At 43.9% G+C, this 16597-nt stretch overlaps 1 protein-coding gene across 2 annotated transcripts in view; it reads right to left on the bottom strand.

Moving 5' to 3' along the window:
- Window positions 1-16597, bottom strand: part of BORCS8 (BLOC-1 related complex subunit 8) — a 1082199-nt gene that overhangs the window by 3000 nt on the left and 1062602 nt on the right. For both annotated transcript variants that reach the window (XM_044053916.1, XM_044053917.1), the window contains exon 7: window positions 3891-3950. In XM_044053916.1, coding sequence (XP_043909851.1) covers window positions 3911-3950 — 40 coding nt within the window. In that variant the 3' untranslated portion in view covers window positions 3891-3910. The remainder of the gene's footprint in view (window positions 1-3890; window positions 3951-16597) is intronic.

The following is a 16597-nucleotide window of genomic DNA, read 5'->3' as shown; positions in this document are numbered from 1 at the left end:
CCAGTAATGGAAATGATCTTTGCTAGCAAGAAAGATAACTTCTCCTTGTTTATATTGACCTTTAGCTTCTTTCACAGTAGAATAACCCAAGCAAGGGCTACTGCCATGGAGTCATGTAGTTAAGACACCAGAAAACAGTTATACAAGAAAGGAAATATAAGACATTCTTTCTCGTGCAAACTATCTGCCACAATGGCTAATACCATTAGTAAACATTCTAGGGATACAGGATACACCAAATGACAGTACATTGTACTGAAAGTGAAGCTCACCCAGACTCAGACAAAGAAAACTGCTGTGTGAAAATATCCCATTCACTGATGTGCCAGAAGGCTCCCATCATTTTCGGTGATGTCATCAAGGTGATCTGCATTATGACCGGCAAGGATATAAAATTGGTAGCTCTCACATGTCAAGGAGTCCATACACAAGGGGAAAATCCAGGTGAAGGAAGGAACTATGACATATCCATAGCTGCACTGACAAAGTTTTTTTTTTTTCCATTTTGGAGGCTGTGGCCTTTGGCTGTATCATCCAGTCCTCAAACAACCCTCATGACCATTTACGTTTGGAGACTCCTATAAGGGTCACCATCCAAAATTTGACTGAGTAGATGTACACAATGAAGTGTCTGAGGCTCAGGATAGAACATAAATCTCTGAAGACTGAGGTAGGGAAAGTACTTCTTGCTCACGCTCCCTCTCTGAAGTTGAAAAAAGATTCATGGTCTACACATTTGTTCTAGGAGCTCTTCTGGGATACGGCTTTATAATAAAAGACCTTCTGGGGGGGGGGTCTGGATAGCTTTTAGGATAAGGCAATATACGTTAAGTTCAGAATCTCTTATCCCTTGTTATGGTTCTACAAGATAGGGCAAACTCATAAAATATCCTTTCATGGGCAGCCCTGCCACAACAATATTTGTGGAATGTGTTTCCTATTAAAATTTTTAGGCCCAGAGGGGAAGCATTAATGTCTGTCATTTCAAAGCCCTCCTCATCTTATAAAGGATTCTATGTTCTTCTTCCTCCTGGGCAACTGAGAAGGTCTGAAAATACAAGAGGAAGCTGGACTGTGTAGGTGTGGGGTGGGGGGAGGGGCTTCAGAGATACTTACCAAACTGGCCAACATGCTTCATTTTTTGGAGGTTTAAGTCAAGTGCATGCAAACCTTCCAAAACAGTACCTCACTCAAGAGCAGAGTATTCAGAATAGCCTGCCTTGATGGTTCTTCAAAGAAGATCCTTGACTATGTCATCCAACACAGATACATTCCTGAACAAAGTGCTACAGCTACAGCATCAGTTGACAAACTGCAACACATTATGTGGAAACCAACTAATGAAGCCACTGTTAGACTTATGAAACCAAAATTAGGCAGCTCTGTATGGTAATCTGTGGCTGAGTCCACAAGGCCAATGGAAAGGAGAAAACCATATTAATGAAACCTATGACCAATTTTGCAGAGAAAACATTCTCTTGTCCTCTCTGTGTACTGTTTGGACTATTTGTCTGGATAAAATGCACAAAGGTGCTTATATCTCAGGACATAGTTGGACTGACGCGATCACTTAAGAATCTTGCTGGAGTTGCCTAGTCAGGACAAGGCAGAATGAGATGATTCAGATAGTTTGGAGCCACATAAATGGCATCTTTCTAGATGAGTTCCTTCAGAGGGATAAATAAAGGGTACCCATTATTCTCCAAATATTTGTTCATTTTTTTCTGCAAGGTAAACACCTAAGCTATTATGCCAACCCCCCTCCCTTTTTAAAAGGAGAAGGCAGAGAAGTCACAGGCCAGTCCACAACAGGTATCATAAGCCTGAGTTTACTTTCAAGAAAGGTTGATCAAGATGAAAGCCATACAGAAAAGAGGTGTAATTATCATTGTGGGCTTAGAAATAAGGATCCTGACATCCTCAGACTTTTCTTCTCAGGGGAGACTGAGGGAGGAAGAGAAACTTTTCTCCTCTCTTCTTAGCTCTAGACCCTGGGACTTATTAGTCAAGAGAGACAGGGTAAAACACCAGGTGCTGAAGACCATCTCCAAAACAGACTACGAATGTGGTCATTCTGGCCACTGTCTCCTGTGTAACCTCCCACTGCTCCCTGCAATGGGCACGAAGGACACCATTGTAACCAATGTGGTGTAAGCCTAAAGCTTTCTGTACCTTTGCCCACATATGGTGGGGATGTAGCGGTGACTACACCTCTTCATGTTATCTACTTCTCCTAGGCAGTGCAAGCAGTTCCAATGTGGGTCCTGGCTTGCAATCTCATGATTCCATGAGTATTTAGGCACTGAATGGGGAGACTTCTAAGTGACACACGGGAACAAGATCAGACCCGTGTTAGTGGCAGAAGAGAACTGTGGAGCAATTGAACTGGACATACCCCTTCAAGGACAGCACATGACATACACTGAAAGGAGACATCTGTGTAACCAGGGAGAAAAACTAAAGAATTTTTTAGAATGATGCTACTTTGGGGATAGAAAAAGCTGAGAATCTTAAGTTGCCCAATGCAAGACAGCCTTTCAATTCAGATGAAGAAGTTTATTTTGTGTATGGTAGCAACTTCATTTATTAGCTTTTATTTTATACACAGCATACCCTCATGTGAACTTGTGAAGTCTTTATTTCTCTGTCACATAATTTAGAATTTCCTTCACAAAGGAAGACAATGAAATCCTCCTGGGCTTTTTTAGAAATCTGGGTTCAGTATGCTACATGGATAAATACCAAAATAAATGGCTCTCACTCTAGTAACTAAGTTGTGGTGGCATCACTGTCATGTCAAAACATCCAGATTTAAGCATCACATGGATTTGTTTTTTGGTCTTCTGTCAGTTCAGATATGTTGGTATAGCTTACTGCTGAGGAAAGTGACTTTCTAGCCCATCTGACATTGCAACAACAACCTTAAGGATGTGGGGCTCTCTAACAAAGAAAGGGAAGTTGGATTACTATTGCTAAGGTACTCATCAGTGGAGAGAACACACTCCTGCACACTGAAAGGCACAGCCTGTGACCCAGAACTATATATATATATATATTTTTTTTTTTGGGGGGGTGAGCTAATAAAGGACTGCATATCATGCAACTCCAGTTACCAAGTAATGTTTTAATGGCCTCCTGCAAATTATATGTACAGCAGCAGTGACTCAACTTTTTTTAATATGGCCCAACACACACAAAAATAAGGTACATGACAAACAGAATTTTACTGAGCAGGGATAAACTGCAGATACAGAAGTAATATGGCAATAGTTTTGAACAAATTCATACTTTCAGAAATTCCTTACTGTTGAGTTGCTTCACTTCTGTTCCATTTGTCACATACTCAGTGCTGATAATTTTAACAGATTATAACCTGATTATGGCATTATGTGCTAGGAAATCATTAAAATCAAGCCAAAGACTATTTAACAGTTGAGTTAAGAAGACTAATGCTATGAGATGCTAACAAACTTCATCCTGTAGTCCTGTGTTTGATTCCCTTGATTTCCACTTGCAAACTGTTCACTCTGAGCAAGTCACTTAACCAGACAAGGCTGCAAGGTTGCCACTAAAAAGGGACACTTGTCTAGTGGGTTTATTGATTACAAAAAAACTATACAAGATAAGCACTTCATGGTGGCTAACTTTTAATATGCTCAGCCGACTGAACTCAACTTGAGTATAAGCTAAATGTAGTGCCTTGTTTGACAGAAGCCCCACAAAGTTCCTGTTTCTACATCAGTAGAGATCAAAGCAGTATAAACTTAAAGACTTGGCAAAGTTATAAAACAAGAATGGATCTGAATCTGACTTTTGTTTGCATTTGTTTCTTATTACTTCACTCAGTATTTCCCCGTGTTCTTCCACATTATAGTAAAATTTTTACTAACCTGGTTGTCCTCACAATTAATCATGAAGAAGCCAGCATGGTAGACTCTGTAGGTACAGGGCTGCAAAAAACACATTACATAATGCTGCATGCATGACATTACAACAAAAATGAAGTAAACAAAATAAATCATAAAATGACAAGTAAATTGCTACGCCCTGACTGTTCAATTCAGTCTTTACAATAAAGTTACTGAAACACTAATTAAATGTTTGGTTTTTGATGTTTCATATTTGCACTAACGAGCTGTTTACTACTTATAACATTTAAACAGCTTACAATTCTCTGAAACATAAATCCATGACAGGATTCCTGTAAATGCCAAAAAGGGAGTGAAAACTGCCCATTCACTCTAAAATCATTACCACTGTCAGTGCTGAGACTGAAACTGCTCCACTGAGATGAGGGCACCACCCTAGTCAACAAAATAAAAAAATAAAATTGTAAAACACTTTTCATTCAAGATATGACAATATGGAGTTGTACACAGGTTCTCCCCCTAAAAAAATGGTTGTGTTATATTTACCGATACTATCTTGTTCTAGAAAAAAGAAGTTATGTCATACCATAACATTCCATCCATTTTCTTGATCTTCTTTCATTCATCACTGATGGGTTCGGTTCCGAGCCCTCGGAATCGAGTTGGCCTAATACCAAGCTCGCACCAGCCAAAAAAACTCTCGAGCTAAGCTATTACCCATAGTGCCCTTCTCCCTGTTACCTCAGATCAAGTTTGCCCATCTTGTACTAGTAAAGCAGAGGCCATTTCTGTGCAACTGCCTTAATTCACCACTTGGACCCAAAGTATTCCCCAGGAGCCTTTGGAGGGGGAAGGAGGGTGGGTAGTGATGAATGAAAGAAGATCAACAACACAGATGGAACGTTATGGTAAGACATAACTTCTTTATCTGAGGTTGTTAATTTTCTTTCCATTCATCACTGATGGGACTGAATCCCCAGCTACCTTGTGTTCCTTGGAGGGTCCTTATGAAAGAACGTTCCTGAGCACCAATGAGCCAAAGACAGCTCTCCCCTCTGGAGACCACATCCAATTTGTAATGATTAATAAAAGTGTGGGGGTTAGCCCATGTGGCTTCTGCACAAATATCATCCATAGAGGCTCTCGAATGGAAGGCTACAGATGTTGCCATAGATCTGGTAAAGTGGGCTTTAGCATTCTGTGGTATAGGTTTTTTTTTGCAAGTGAATAGATGTAGCGTATGCAGTCCCTTAGCCATTTTGATAATGAGACTTTGAAGACAGAATTTCCCATCCTAGATCCAGAAAAGGAAATGAAAAGTTGGGCAGTTTTACTTATTGCTTTGGTTCTATCTAAATAAAACCTCAATTGTCTGTGTACATACAAAGAATGTAGACAGTATTCCCCTTTATTAGTAAAATTTGGGAAAAATACTGGCAAATCTATGGTCTGATTGATGGAAAAATCTGAGATAACTTTGGGGAGAAAAGATGGGTTTGTCCGGAGTGATACTCTGTCCTTGTGTAAGATTAAATAAGGCCTATTAATGCATAATGTCTGAAGCTCTGAAATTCATCTGGCTGACATGATGGCTACCAGGAAAAGGGACTTCCAAGATAAAAATATGAGGACACACTTCACTGGAGGTTTAAAAGGGGGTTGCGTTAAGGACTGAAGAACTAACATGAGGTTCCATGGCGAAATAGGTTGTCTGATTGGAGGCCTGATGTGGGAGATCCCTTTAAGAAAGTTTTTGCACAACTGAAGCAAGATGAGGGGAGAATTATCCAACCCATCATGAAAGTTAGAGATAGCCACTAGATATACTCGTATGGTAGAAGCTGCAGCTCCATCTTCGAAGAATTTTGACAGATATTGTAAAACTGCTGTAACTGGAGCCAAGTACGGGTCTAGCCTCCTTTTCTTAGACCAAATAGAGAACCTCTTCCATTTGTCTAGATATAGTCTTCTGGTGGATGGTTTGTGAGGCCAGGATAATGTCACGTACAGGTGAGGGAAGGTTATTCTGCCTAGCGATTAACGGAAGTGGAGAAACCAAGCTGTCAGCTTGAGACTGGATAGGTTCGGGTGACTCAACCCTTGGGGGTGAAAAATCAGGTCTAGAAAAGGGTCTAGAATCCACGGTCGACATAATAGATGAGGCCGAAGGAAGGGAAACCAAACTTGTCAAGGTCAAAAAGGGGCTATCAGGATCACTTTGCAACTCAACCGAACAGCTTTCTTTATTTACTGGGGAATTAGAGGGATGGGGGGATAGGCATATAGCAGTCCCGAGGGCCAATCGTGAATCAGAGCGTCCCTCAAGGACTCCCCCTGTGAGGGGAATAGGGCAAAATAGCTGTTGCATTTGTTGTTTAATGGGGAAGCGAATAGGTCGCAGCAAGGCTGGCCCCAAGGCTGCTCAGAGAAAGAATCCCTGGGTCCCTGGTTACGCGGACCCCCCCTCTGCCTCGGTAGGGGCATCTTCCAGAACAGTTATCCCCTCTGCCCCTGAGGATATCATCGCCACGTGTGGCACAGAAAGGACCCTGAGATTTTTTGTGCCACATTTTTCCGCTCTTCTGGTTCCTGGAAAAGGAACGTTGAGGATAGAAATAACGTAGGCCTATGGCAGACAGGGTCTTACCATCCTGCTCACACCTGGCCAGGGTGTCTTTCACCTTGGGGTCAGAAAGGGAAGATGCTTCGATTGGAGCATTCAGGAAGGAAGACTTGAAAGGGTCTGTGAAGTCACAGAGGTGCATCCAGGCATTGCGTCTCATAACTATGCCTGAACCCGATGCTCTAACTGCCCCTTCAGTTGCATGTGAAAGCAACCTCATGGACAAATTGGAAATCATTCCCAGAATTGCGAGCTGCGAGTCAGCTTTATCCTTTACCTCATCAGACACCTGTCCTTTTGAGTGTTCCAGAGAGTTCAGAAACCAAATCTCTTTGCGGCCTCGTAAAATGTACCAAGTAATTCAGAGACCATATGGCAAAAGTCGCTGAAGCAAAAACTCGCTTCCGTAATCTGTCCACAGCCTGAGACTCTCTGTTGGGTGGATGAACAGTATGACTCTCTTTGGCGAGATCCTTTTTCGTGGCTGCTGCCGCTGCCACCATAGCATTGACTGGTAAACCTCTTGATCAATGTGGGTTCTCCTTGGGGTTCTTCCAGGCAGGATGCACCACGAGTTGTACCAGCTCATCTGCAGGTGCGGTCATCCAAGAGGTAGATGGCACGGAAAGGCTGAAGAAACACGGACTCCTCGGAAGAAGGGTTAGTGGGCTTCCAATCACCCCTCTGTTTCAACATTTCAAGGATGTCTCCAAAGGAGACATCATCAGGGGCTGACCGTGGGGACCCTTCACCATCATCGAAATCTGTATCCTCTGTTAGAGACTCTTCAGGGGAGTCTACATGCTTCCTCTTGCACAATTTCTTCCATGGGAGCTCCTCAGCGGGGGCTTCTGAGGAGGACTCTGAAGAGGGGGCTCCCTGGTAATGGGGTCTCCTGCGACTTTCCTGCCCAGTGTCCTGGGGCGGTGGCTTGTGTCAGCTGTAGCTCAGGGGGAAAAGAGGTCTGGGGTTCCGATGGTGGAATGCTTCCAGAAGCAAGTGCCCTCTCCATAGCTTGGAAAGCAAGTCTGTCTGAAGAGGGATGGGAGCCCGGAACTGAGAAGGACAACTTCAGAACGGGGTCACACCCCACTCCATCGAACCCGCTTCAGAGGTTGGAGCCTCAAGCAGGGTTGGTGCAGAAAGAACTCCCGGCACTGTGGATGGAACAGTAGACACACTTGGAACCATACCGCGAGCTGAAGAGCCCACAGCCCAATCACGGGGTTGAGGAAGGCCCGGTTCAGTGGAGGCCAAAGGGATAGTCCCGGAGCCCCAGTGAAGTCCACTACAGGCACCAAGACCGGGGGGGGGGGGGGTTTCCAAAAATGACATCGGAGCTGAGGACTTTGGAACCAGTATGGTCAAAGGAGGAGAGTAAGATGGAGTCCGTGGATATACCAGCCCAAGTCCTGCAGGTGGATAGGTCCTGGACTGAGCGGGTATCCCCCCAGCTGTTAACAGCTGATCCACAAGATGCACCACGTCAATCTCGGAAAGGCTCTTGGTGGATCCAGTGGATACTCCCAATGGGGAATCAGGTCATTCTAGGAATGGACTGTATACTTGCCCTAGAAATGGATCTGTTGATGGAGAGTATGGGGTTCATGGTGTGGTATCTACTGGCACCAATATCTCAAGTTTGGAGACTGGAAGAAGTGGTGTAAAAATTGTTATCAGAACCATGAAAGGGCTTGGTGCCGAAGGGGCACTCGGAGCCGACACAGAAGGTTCCATAGCAAGTGTAATCACAGAGATAGGCATCGAAGGCATGCACTGTGCCAAAGTGGCAGTCAGTGCCGAAGTTGTAGTAATCTTGGGAAAGTCAGTAGTCAGTGCAGTAGGCAGTATCAGAGCTAAGCAGGCGCCAGTATAGGAACAGTCATAGTCAGAGCGGAAGAAGTCGGTGCCGATGAGGCGGACTTGTGCTCCAAAGACAATTTAGGTACCTAAGACTTTACAGTTTTGCCCTGGTCACCCGATGGTGAAGAGGGAACAGAGTGGGACCTTTTCTTATCCTTGGTTGGAGGGGATGAGACCTCCGTCGCAGAAAGGGCCTCTGAAATGGGTGACTTAAGGAGGCCCTTCAGAATCAGTTTTTGCACTTTGACAAATCACACAAGGGGGTTGCACCGAAAGATGGGGCATCCCCAAACAATCTACACAGTCATCATGGGAATCACTGTTAGGCAATTTACCCTAACAAGAAGTACAATGTTTAAACCCCGATGTGCCCTTTTTATCCAACATCATGAACACGAAACACAAGTCAGATAGAAAAACAAAGGCAAAGAGTTCTGGTTTTACTATAATGAAGTCTAATATGTCTATAGTTCTACAATATCTATGTCTAACTATATATCAAAAAACACACAAGCTAGATGAAACAGAAAGAAGAAGAAATACCAACAATGGTATTTAAGAAATACCACAAGGGTAGGGAGAAAGGCCATACTACCAATGGTACTTAAAGACTACCAAAAGGGTAGAAACAGAAAGTACAGTTGTGTACCTACCATAAATGTAGATGTTCGAGTGTATTCACTGTTGCAGTCATTACACTTGGGTTATCCTGCTGGGAGGCCACCTGCAGTCAGCCTGAATTCCAAAGTCCTGGTCCGACGTCAGTTGCTGTCGCCTCTTCCCTGACGTCAGTGCGCCAGGGGTATAAAAGATGCAGCTGATGCCATTTTCTTCAGTTTTTCTTGCCCTAGATGTCAGGTGCCCCCAAAAGTTTGTTGGGCTAAAAAACATTGCTAATAAAAGCATGCACTAAAATAAACAATACCTTCATCTACAAGCAAATACACCACATAGGTTGTATAGGATAGAGAAGTACAGATGAGTCCCGGCAAAGAAAGGGGGCTGGTGGGTGGTTAACCTGGACTGCAACAGTGAATACACTTGAACATCTACATTCATGGTAGGTACACAACTGTACTATGTTCATCATGTTTCACTGTTGCAGTCATTACACTTGGGTTGAATCCCAAAGCTGAGGTTGGGTGGCTGTGTCTAAATAGAATTAGGAGTGGCTATAAGGCCCTGCAGAACTGCAGTGGCAAAGCCTGCTCTGGATTTAGAGTAAAGTGGTAAGTGGTAGTGCTTAGTAAAAGTGTGCACTGAAGTCCAAGTTGCAGCCTCCAAAATATCCTTGGTTGGTACTCCTCTGAGGAAGGCTGCTGAGGTGGCTACTGCCCTGGTAGAATGTGGTCTAATGCCCTTAGGCACTGACTTGCCATGCTGTGAATAGCAGAAACGAATGCAGTGTCCTATCCATTTTGAAATAGTCTGCTTTGAGATAGCCTTTCCTTGTGATCCTGCAGCATATGCCACTAAAAGTTACTCAGTCTTTCTGAAAGCTTTAGTTTTGTCCAAGTAGAAGCGTAGCTGTCTGTGTATGTCCAAAGAATGCAGACGTCTCTCCCCTTTATTCGGTGGGTTTGGGAAAAAAGTAGGCAAATGAATGGTTTGGTTAAGAGCCACACTGGACACCACCTTAGGCATAAATGTTGAGTTTGTCCTTAGAGAAACACTGTCCGGATGGAAGATAATAAAAGGTTCCACAGCCATTAATGCCTGTAACTCTGAGACTCTTCTTGCTGAAGTTATTGCTAGGAGCAGAGCTGTTTTCCATGATATGAATTTTATCTCAGTTGTATTGGCTGGCTTGAAAGGAGGCTGTGTGAGTTTTTCTAAGACAAAATTGAGGTCCCATGCAGGTATTGGTTCTCTCCTTGGATGTCTTATATTTTTGAGTTCCCCCTGAAGAACTGCCTAAACAATGGATGTGAAAAAATAGGTGGGTCTGCATTGTAATGAGCTGAAATAGCAGAGGCATGGATCTTAATTGATGAGAAAGATAGGCCTTCGTCCAGCATCTCAGTCAGATATTGTAAAATCTGAGGTATATTTGGGACAAGCGTGTCAATTCCTAGTGCCTGGTTCCAAGCACAGAATCTCTTCCATTTTTCTGCATAAGATTTTCTGGTGCTGGGCCTCCTGGCCTCCAAAATAACATCCATAACCGCTTTAGAGAGAGGTGTATTCTGAATGTTTACACTATCCGCCATGCAGCTAGATTTAGGGTTTTGAGTTGGCTGTGCAGGATCTGATTGTTGTGTTGGGTCAGTAAATGAGGAATTTGAGGCAATGTCCAGGCTGGGCCTTGGGACAAGCTCCTTAGGATTGGGTACCAGTGTTGGCGTGGCCAATCTGGGGCAATTAGTATCATTTGTGGCTTCTCTTGTCTGACCTTTAGGAGTACCTTGGGGAGGAGAGGGAGTGGAGGAAAGACATATACTGTAAGGTTGTTCCAGCTGAATGACAAGGCATCCACTTTCCATGCTTGTTTGTGATAAGTCCTTGTGCAGAATCTCTGAAGTTGGTAGTTGTGAGGGGAGGCAAAAAGATCTATGTCTGGGCATCCCCATTTCCTTGTTATCATGCTGAAGATTTTTGGATCTGGTTTCCACTCGTGAGGATCCATGAGGTTTCTGCTTAGTTCGTTTGCCAGAGCATTTGTTTTTCCTGGAAGGAATTGTGCTTGCAGGTGTACTTGGTAGGTCAATGCTGTGTTCCACAAAATCATGGCCTGTCTGCAGAGGGGGTAGGAATGTGTGCCCCCCTGCTTGTTTATGTACCACATAACTGTGGTGTTGTCCGTCTTTATCAGCAGCTGTCCTGGATGAAGTAGGTCCTTGAAGGCTGTCAGGGCATTTTGTACAGCTAGCATCTCTTTTTGATTGATGTGAAGATGCCTTTGGTTTGGGGGCCATGTGCCCTGAATACATTTTCCTGTCATGTGGGCCCCCCAGGCATAATCTGACGCATCTGTTGTTAGTGTTTGCCTGGCTGTGGGTAAAGTGAATGGCTGTTCCTTGTTGTGGTGACAGGCCTGTGCCCACCAACGAAACTCCTGTTGTAGGCAGGGAATGAGTGAAATTAATGATTCCAGTCTGTGGCAATGTTGAGTCCAAACACTTTTTAGATACCATTGTAGTTTCCTCATATGCAGTCTTGCATATGGAATTAGCAGAATGCAGGAGGCCATGTAGCCCAGAGCCTGCAGAATTTTTCTTGCAGTAACTGGGTCTTTGTTGCCATGCTTTTGAAGTAAGAAGTCAGTTGCATTTGTTTGTCTGGCGTGAGATAAGCCATCTGGGCAGTTGTATTTAAGCTTGCACCCAGGAATATTATCTCTTGAGAGGGTACTAGTTTTGATTTCTTTTCGTTTATTGTGTACCCTAGGCAAATTAGTAATCTTTTTACAAATGCCAGATGCTTTAGTAGAATGTCTTTGGTCTCTGCTTGAATGAGGCAGTCATCCAAGTAGGGATATATTTGAATTCCTCTTTGTCTGCAAAATGCAATTACTGGTGCCAGGCATTTTGTGAAGACCCTGGGCGCAGTAGATAAGCCAAAGGAAAGTGCACAGAATTGGTAGTGCATTGAGCCAGCTGTGAATCTGAGGTATCTTCTGCAAGATTGTCTGATTGGGACATGCAGGTATGCCTCTTTGAGGTGCAAAGTTACAAGCCAAGCCTTCTTGCCCAGCATGGGCAGAAGCTGTTATAGAGTCAACATTTTGAATTTTGGAACGTCCAGAAAAGTATTTAGAATAGACAGGTCCAGAATTGGTCTCCATGCTTTGTCCTTTCTTGGTACCAAGAAAAGTCTTAGAGTAAAATCCTTGTCCCTGTTCTTGTTGTGGCACTGGCTGAATGGCCCTCATGTCCATGAGAGATGAAACTTTTTTTTGTTTCTCTGCCCATTAATTGTGTGGCAAGTCTGGCATACCTTTTGCCTTTGGAAGGGTGTGAAAGTGGAAACTGTAGCCCTGAGAGACTATATTTAGGACCCATTTGTCCTGGGTGATCGTGTGCCAATTTTTTGAAAAAAGTGCTAGCTTTCCCCCTAAGGGTGCTGCCAAAAGATAAGTACTTGGTATTGGCAGAGGGAAGTCATTGGGACTGTTTCCTATATGGCTGTGATTTATCTTCTCTGCTTTTGGAGGTAGAAGCACCCCATTGTTTGGGCCTGTATGAGCTCTGGAGCTGTTGTCTGCCACTAGGGCATCTGTATCTGCCTCTTTGTGGCCTGTCTGACACGGGAAAGGACCAATTCTTAGAAGGCCAGTTCCTGCTAAATCTGGGTGGCTGTACCTGTAAGAAATCCTTCACTGTCTGCATAGATTTAGCTTTATCCTCCATTTTCTTCAACACCTCTTCTGCCTTAACACCAAACAAAGTATCATGCTGTAATGGAGCATCCAATAATTTTGCTTTAACATGATCAGGCAGAGTCTGTTCCTTTAACCAAGCATGCCTTCTAATAACAGAACCTGTTACAGCGGCCCTGCAAGAGGCCTCCAGCGAATCATAACCACATTGCAAAGTATGTTTTCCCACTTGTTCAGCTGCATGCCATAAATCCTGCAATTCCTTGATTTCAGAACATTCAGAATTTGTCAACATTTTCTGTTTTAACAGAGACATTAAGTATTGCTGACATTTAAGCATATGAAACTGACAATTTAAAAAAAAAATTTGATCTGCTTTTACTGTATTTGTGTTTCTTCCTACTTTATTTTGCTTTTGCATCATCTTAAAAGTACTCAATTGCATTTATTATTGCTTGGTGTAACTCATTCTAAGCCTTTTAGTTTAAGCACTTGGGCTTCAGACCAGTTGTTTTACATTAAGAAGGTTTGTGGCCTGCACTGTGGTGGCAGGACAGGTAGCTTACATCTTTCTAAGTTGGGAACTGCTGACTGAGGGCTGTGTCTGTTATTCTAAAAGTGTATTAGTTCTGGTTTAAGCACTTGGGCTTCAGGCCAGTTATTTTACATTAAGAAGGTTTGTGGTTTGCACTCTTGTGGGAGGAGAGGCTGGACTCTGCCCTTCTGAGCTGGGAATTTCTGGTTAAAGGCTTATAGTGCCTGCATATTTGAACTGTTTCTTACTGAAATTGGTACACCTTGCTTGCTGTAGCATAGACTAGATCCAGGCCTGCTGAATCTAGCTTTGTTTCTATGCTTGTTGTTTGTTTGCTTATTTCCCTGAAACGCTAATTTCACCTAAAATGTGGCTTTTCATAGGTTGGTACTAGGCTATCAGCCCTAGGGCCTATACAAGCCTAGCCATAACAATTCCCTGGCTATTTCTTCCCACATTATTTACTTTCCTGGACCCCTGTCTAGCAGGGCGACTGACGTGATCCCTGGGGTGAATTTCCTTTCTCCCATCCAATCGTCAAGGTTCCTCTTGAAGAGGTCCAAAAAGGCACTCTGCTTGACATGTATGGGCAATCTATTCCAGAGTCTGGGGAGTCTCTGGGTCAGGAACCTATCCCTCCAACATGTTTTGTTTATTGTGATGACAAGGTTTAGATCCCTGGGCGTGTAGCTCTGAGGGATTGGGATTTCTTTAAGTGTAGCATGTCCAACAGCTCTGGGTTTGACATGGCCTTGTATGTTAAGCAGAGATCGCCTCTGAGTAGGCGATATCACGACAGAGTATAGCTGGAGTTTTTAAGGCGGTCAGCGTAGGGCATCTGCTTTAGGCCTGTGATTCTTTTAGTGAGGTATTTCTGAGGCCTTTCCAGTTGTTGCAGATGTCTTGAGAGGTACATACCAAATGGGGCGTTGTATTCTATAATGGGTCTAATGAGGGATGAGTACAATGGGACAATGACCTCCTTTTTTCTGGATGAAAAGCCCTTCGTGATGAGGTGTGCCACATAGAAGGATTTCCTGACTGTTGTGGCGATGTGGTTATCGAAGGTGAGACCACTGTCCACCTGTGTCCCTAAGTCTCTTATCACACTTTCTCTGTTTAGTGTACTGCCACCTATATGGTAATTCATGGATACATGTTTTTTCCCAAAGGGGATAACAATACATTTCTTGGCATTGAGCTTGAGCCCATGGCTCATGGCTCTGGCACCAAGCATCTGTTTCTGCAAGGACCTTTTGTAGAATATCCACATCATTTGGGGATTCAATAATGGCTCCCAGTTTGCAGTCATCTGCAAACTTTGTTAGCCAGAGTCCCTTAGTGTTGACCTGTACTTCAGAGAAGTAGATGCCAAACAAGAGCGGCCCCAGGACTGAACCCTGAGGTACTCCACTTGTCTGGAGCTGGATTTGGAGTCAGCTACTTTTACAGTGTGGGTTCTATCAGTAAGCCATTTAGCAACCCATTGGGTGACATAGGGATTAATGCCCAACTTAGTAAGTTTATCTATGATTCCAGAGTGGGGGATGGTGTCAAAGGCCTTGGCAAGGTCTAGATAGGCTGTGTGGACCTCCTTACCCTTGTCCATGGCTCTGGAGACTGATTCAAAGAAATCAATCAGGTTCAGGAGACAAGATCGGCCCTTCACAAACCCAAACTGGGTGGGGTCCAGTGTTTGAAGGTTGCCAATGTCTTTGTTTATAAGTTCCATGATAATACGCTCCATGGCCTTGCAGATAAGGCTTGTCAGACTGATGGGACGGTAGTTTCCGGGATCCAAGGTGGATCCCCCTTTGTGGATTGGGATAACTGTAGCTTTGCGCCACTCAGTGGGCATGAAACCTGAGGTGAGGCTATGATTAAACATGACACTTAGGTGAGGTGCCAGTTCATATTGTAGCTCGTGTAGTACACAGCCCGGGATGTCATCTGGTCCCATGGATGCTGTATTCTTGGCTTTAGAGAGTGCGTTTTGTACCTGTGTGGCCGTTATTACTGGAATTTGGCAATCTTCCGGTATTGAGATGGGCCATTTAGGGGGTGAGAGTGGGGTGAAGTTGGCACTGAATCGATCTGCCAGGATATTGGCAATATCCTTCGGATCAGTATATTTAATGCCATTCTGTTTTAGCTCAGAGCAGATCTGAGCATTGCCATTTAGATTCTCGACATAATTATAGAATGCTTTGTGGTTGTCTTTGGAATCTTTGGCAATTTTATTTTCGTAACTAGCTTTGGAGGATTTTATGAGGCATCTCAGTTTCTTACTGAGGCTAGTAAGGGAGTTTTTTGCATCCTGGGATTTTCCTCTTTTCTGCAAAAGTTTCTTCCTTTTGTTGTAAAGTTTGTTTATGGCAGGGGACCACCAGATTGGCTTCCTTTTTTTGGATGAGAGTATTTTGGTTCTATCTGGGATGGCACGATTCATGCATGAGTGGATGTGCTCGTACAGTGCCATTGTGTAGGATTCAGCAGTTGAACTTTCAGTTCCCGTCTGCATGGGTGTCATGAAGTTTGTCACTTCTGACTTGAGTAGCATGAAGTTGGCTTTGGAGAAGTTTTTTATGGTGGTTTCTTTATTGGGGGGTGGGGGTGGGATGTGGATGTTAAGGGTGATTAGCTTATGGTCAGACCTGACTAACGAGGGGGTGACCATAGGTATGGAGCATTGATTTCCCATGTTGGTAATGACCAGGTCTAGGATATTGGAGCCCCTGGTGGGACTATGGATTAGTTGATCCAGGGCGTTGGAATTTATGAATTCCAAGAACCGTTGCGCAAAGGTGTTGGGGCATGAGTAGTTTTCCCAGTTAATGGCAGGGTAGTTAAAATCACCCAGTATTAGGGTGTTTGGTTCTATCTTAATATTTTCCAGTATGTTTAGAAAGGTGTAGTGAGAATCTTGGGGTATGGTGGGGGATCTGTAGCAAGCTACAATTTGGATTGCAGTCTTACCTAGTGTTAGTTGCATTTGGAGAATTTCAGACACATTGCGTTGGCCAACTAGCCTGGTGGTGTGAATATCCTTGGTGAATATTGACACTCCTCCACCTTTAGTGTTTCGGTCCTGGTTTGGTGGCCGAAAAGTGTGGTAACAGTTGTAGCCTGGTATTGCAGGGGTGCTCTCTGGAGCCTTGAACCAGGTCTCAGTTACTGCACAGATATCGATGTTCTCCATTTTTAGGAGTGCCTCGAGAGAGTGCATTTTTAGGTTTAGACTTCTAGCATTGAGTAGCATTACCTTCAGATTTTGCATGCTTGTACCTGTTATGGTGGTGATTTTGTCCTTTGAAGTTTGCCTAAAAAAGGCACTATAGGGGTGGCAAGAGCCTTAGCCAGTAACCTGAATCCCAGGGGCGACAGGTGCA

The sequence above is a fragment of the Protopterus annectens genome, chromosome 13.part0 (genome assembly GCF_019279795.1).
Source record: "Protopterus annectens isolate FY-2018-M chromosome 13.part0, PAN1.0, whole genome shotgun sequence".
Taxonomy (NCBI): Eukaryota; Metazoa; Chordata; order Ceratodontiformes; family Protopteridae; genus Protopterus; species Protopterus annectens.
The sequence above is the reverse complement of the archived record's forward strand: the minus strand, read 5'-3'. Positions and strand labels throughout refer to the sequence as shown.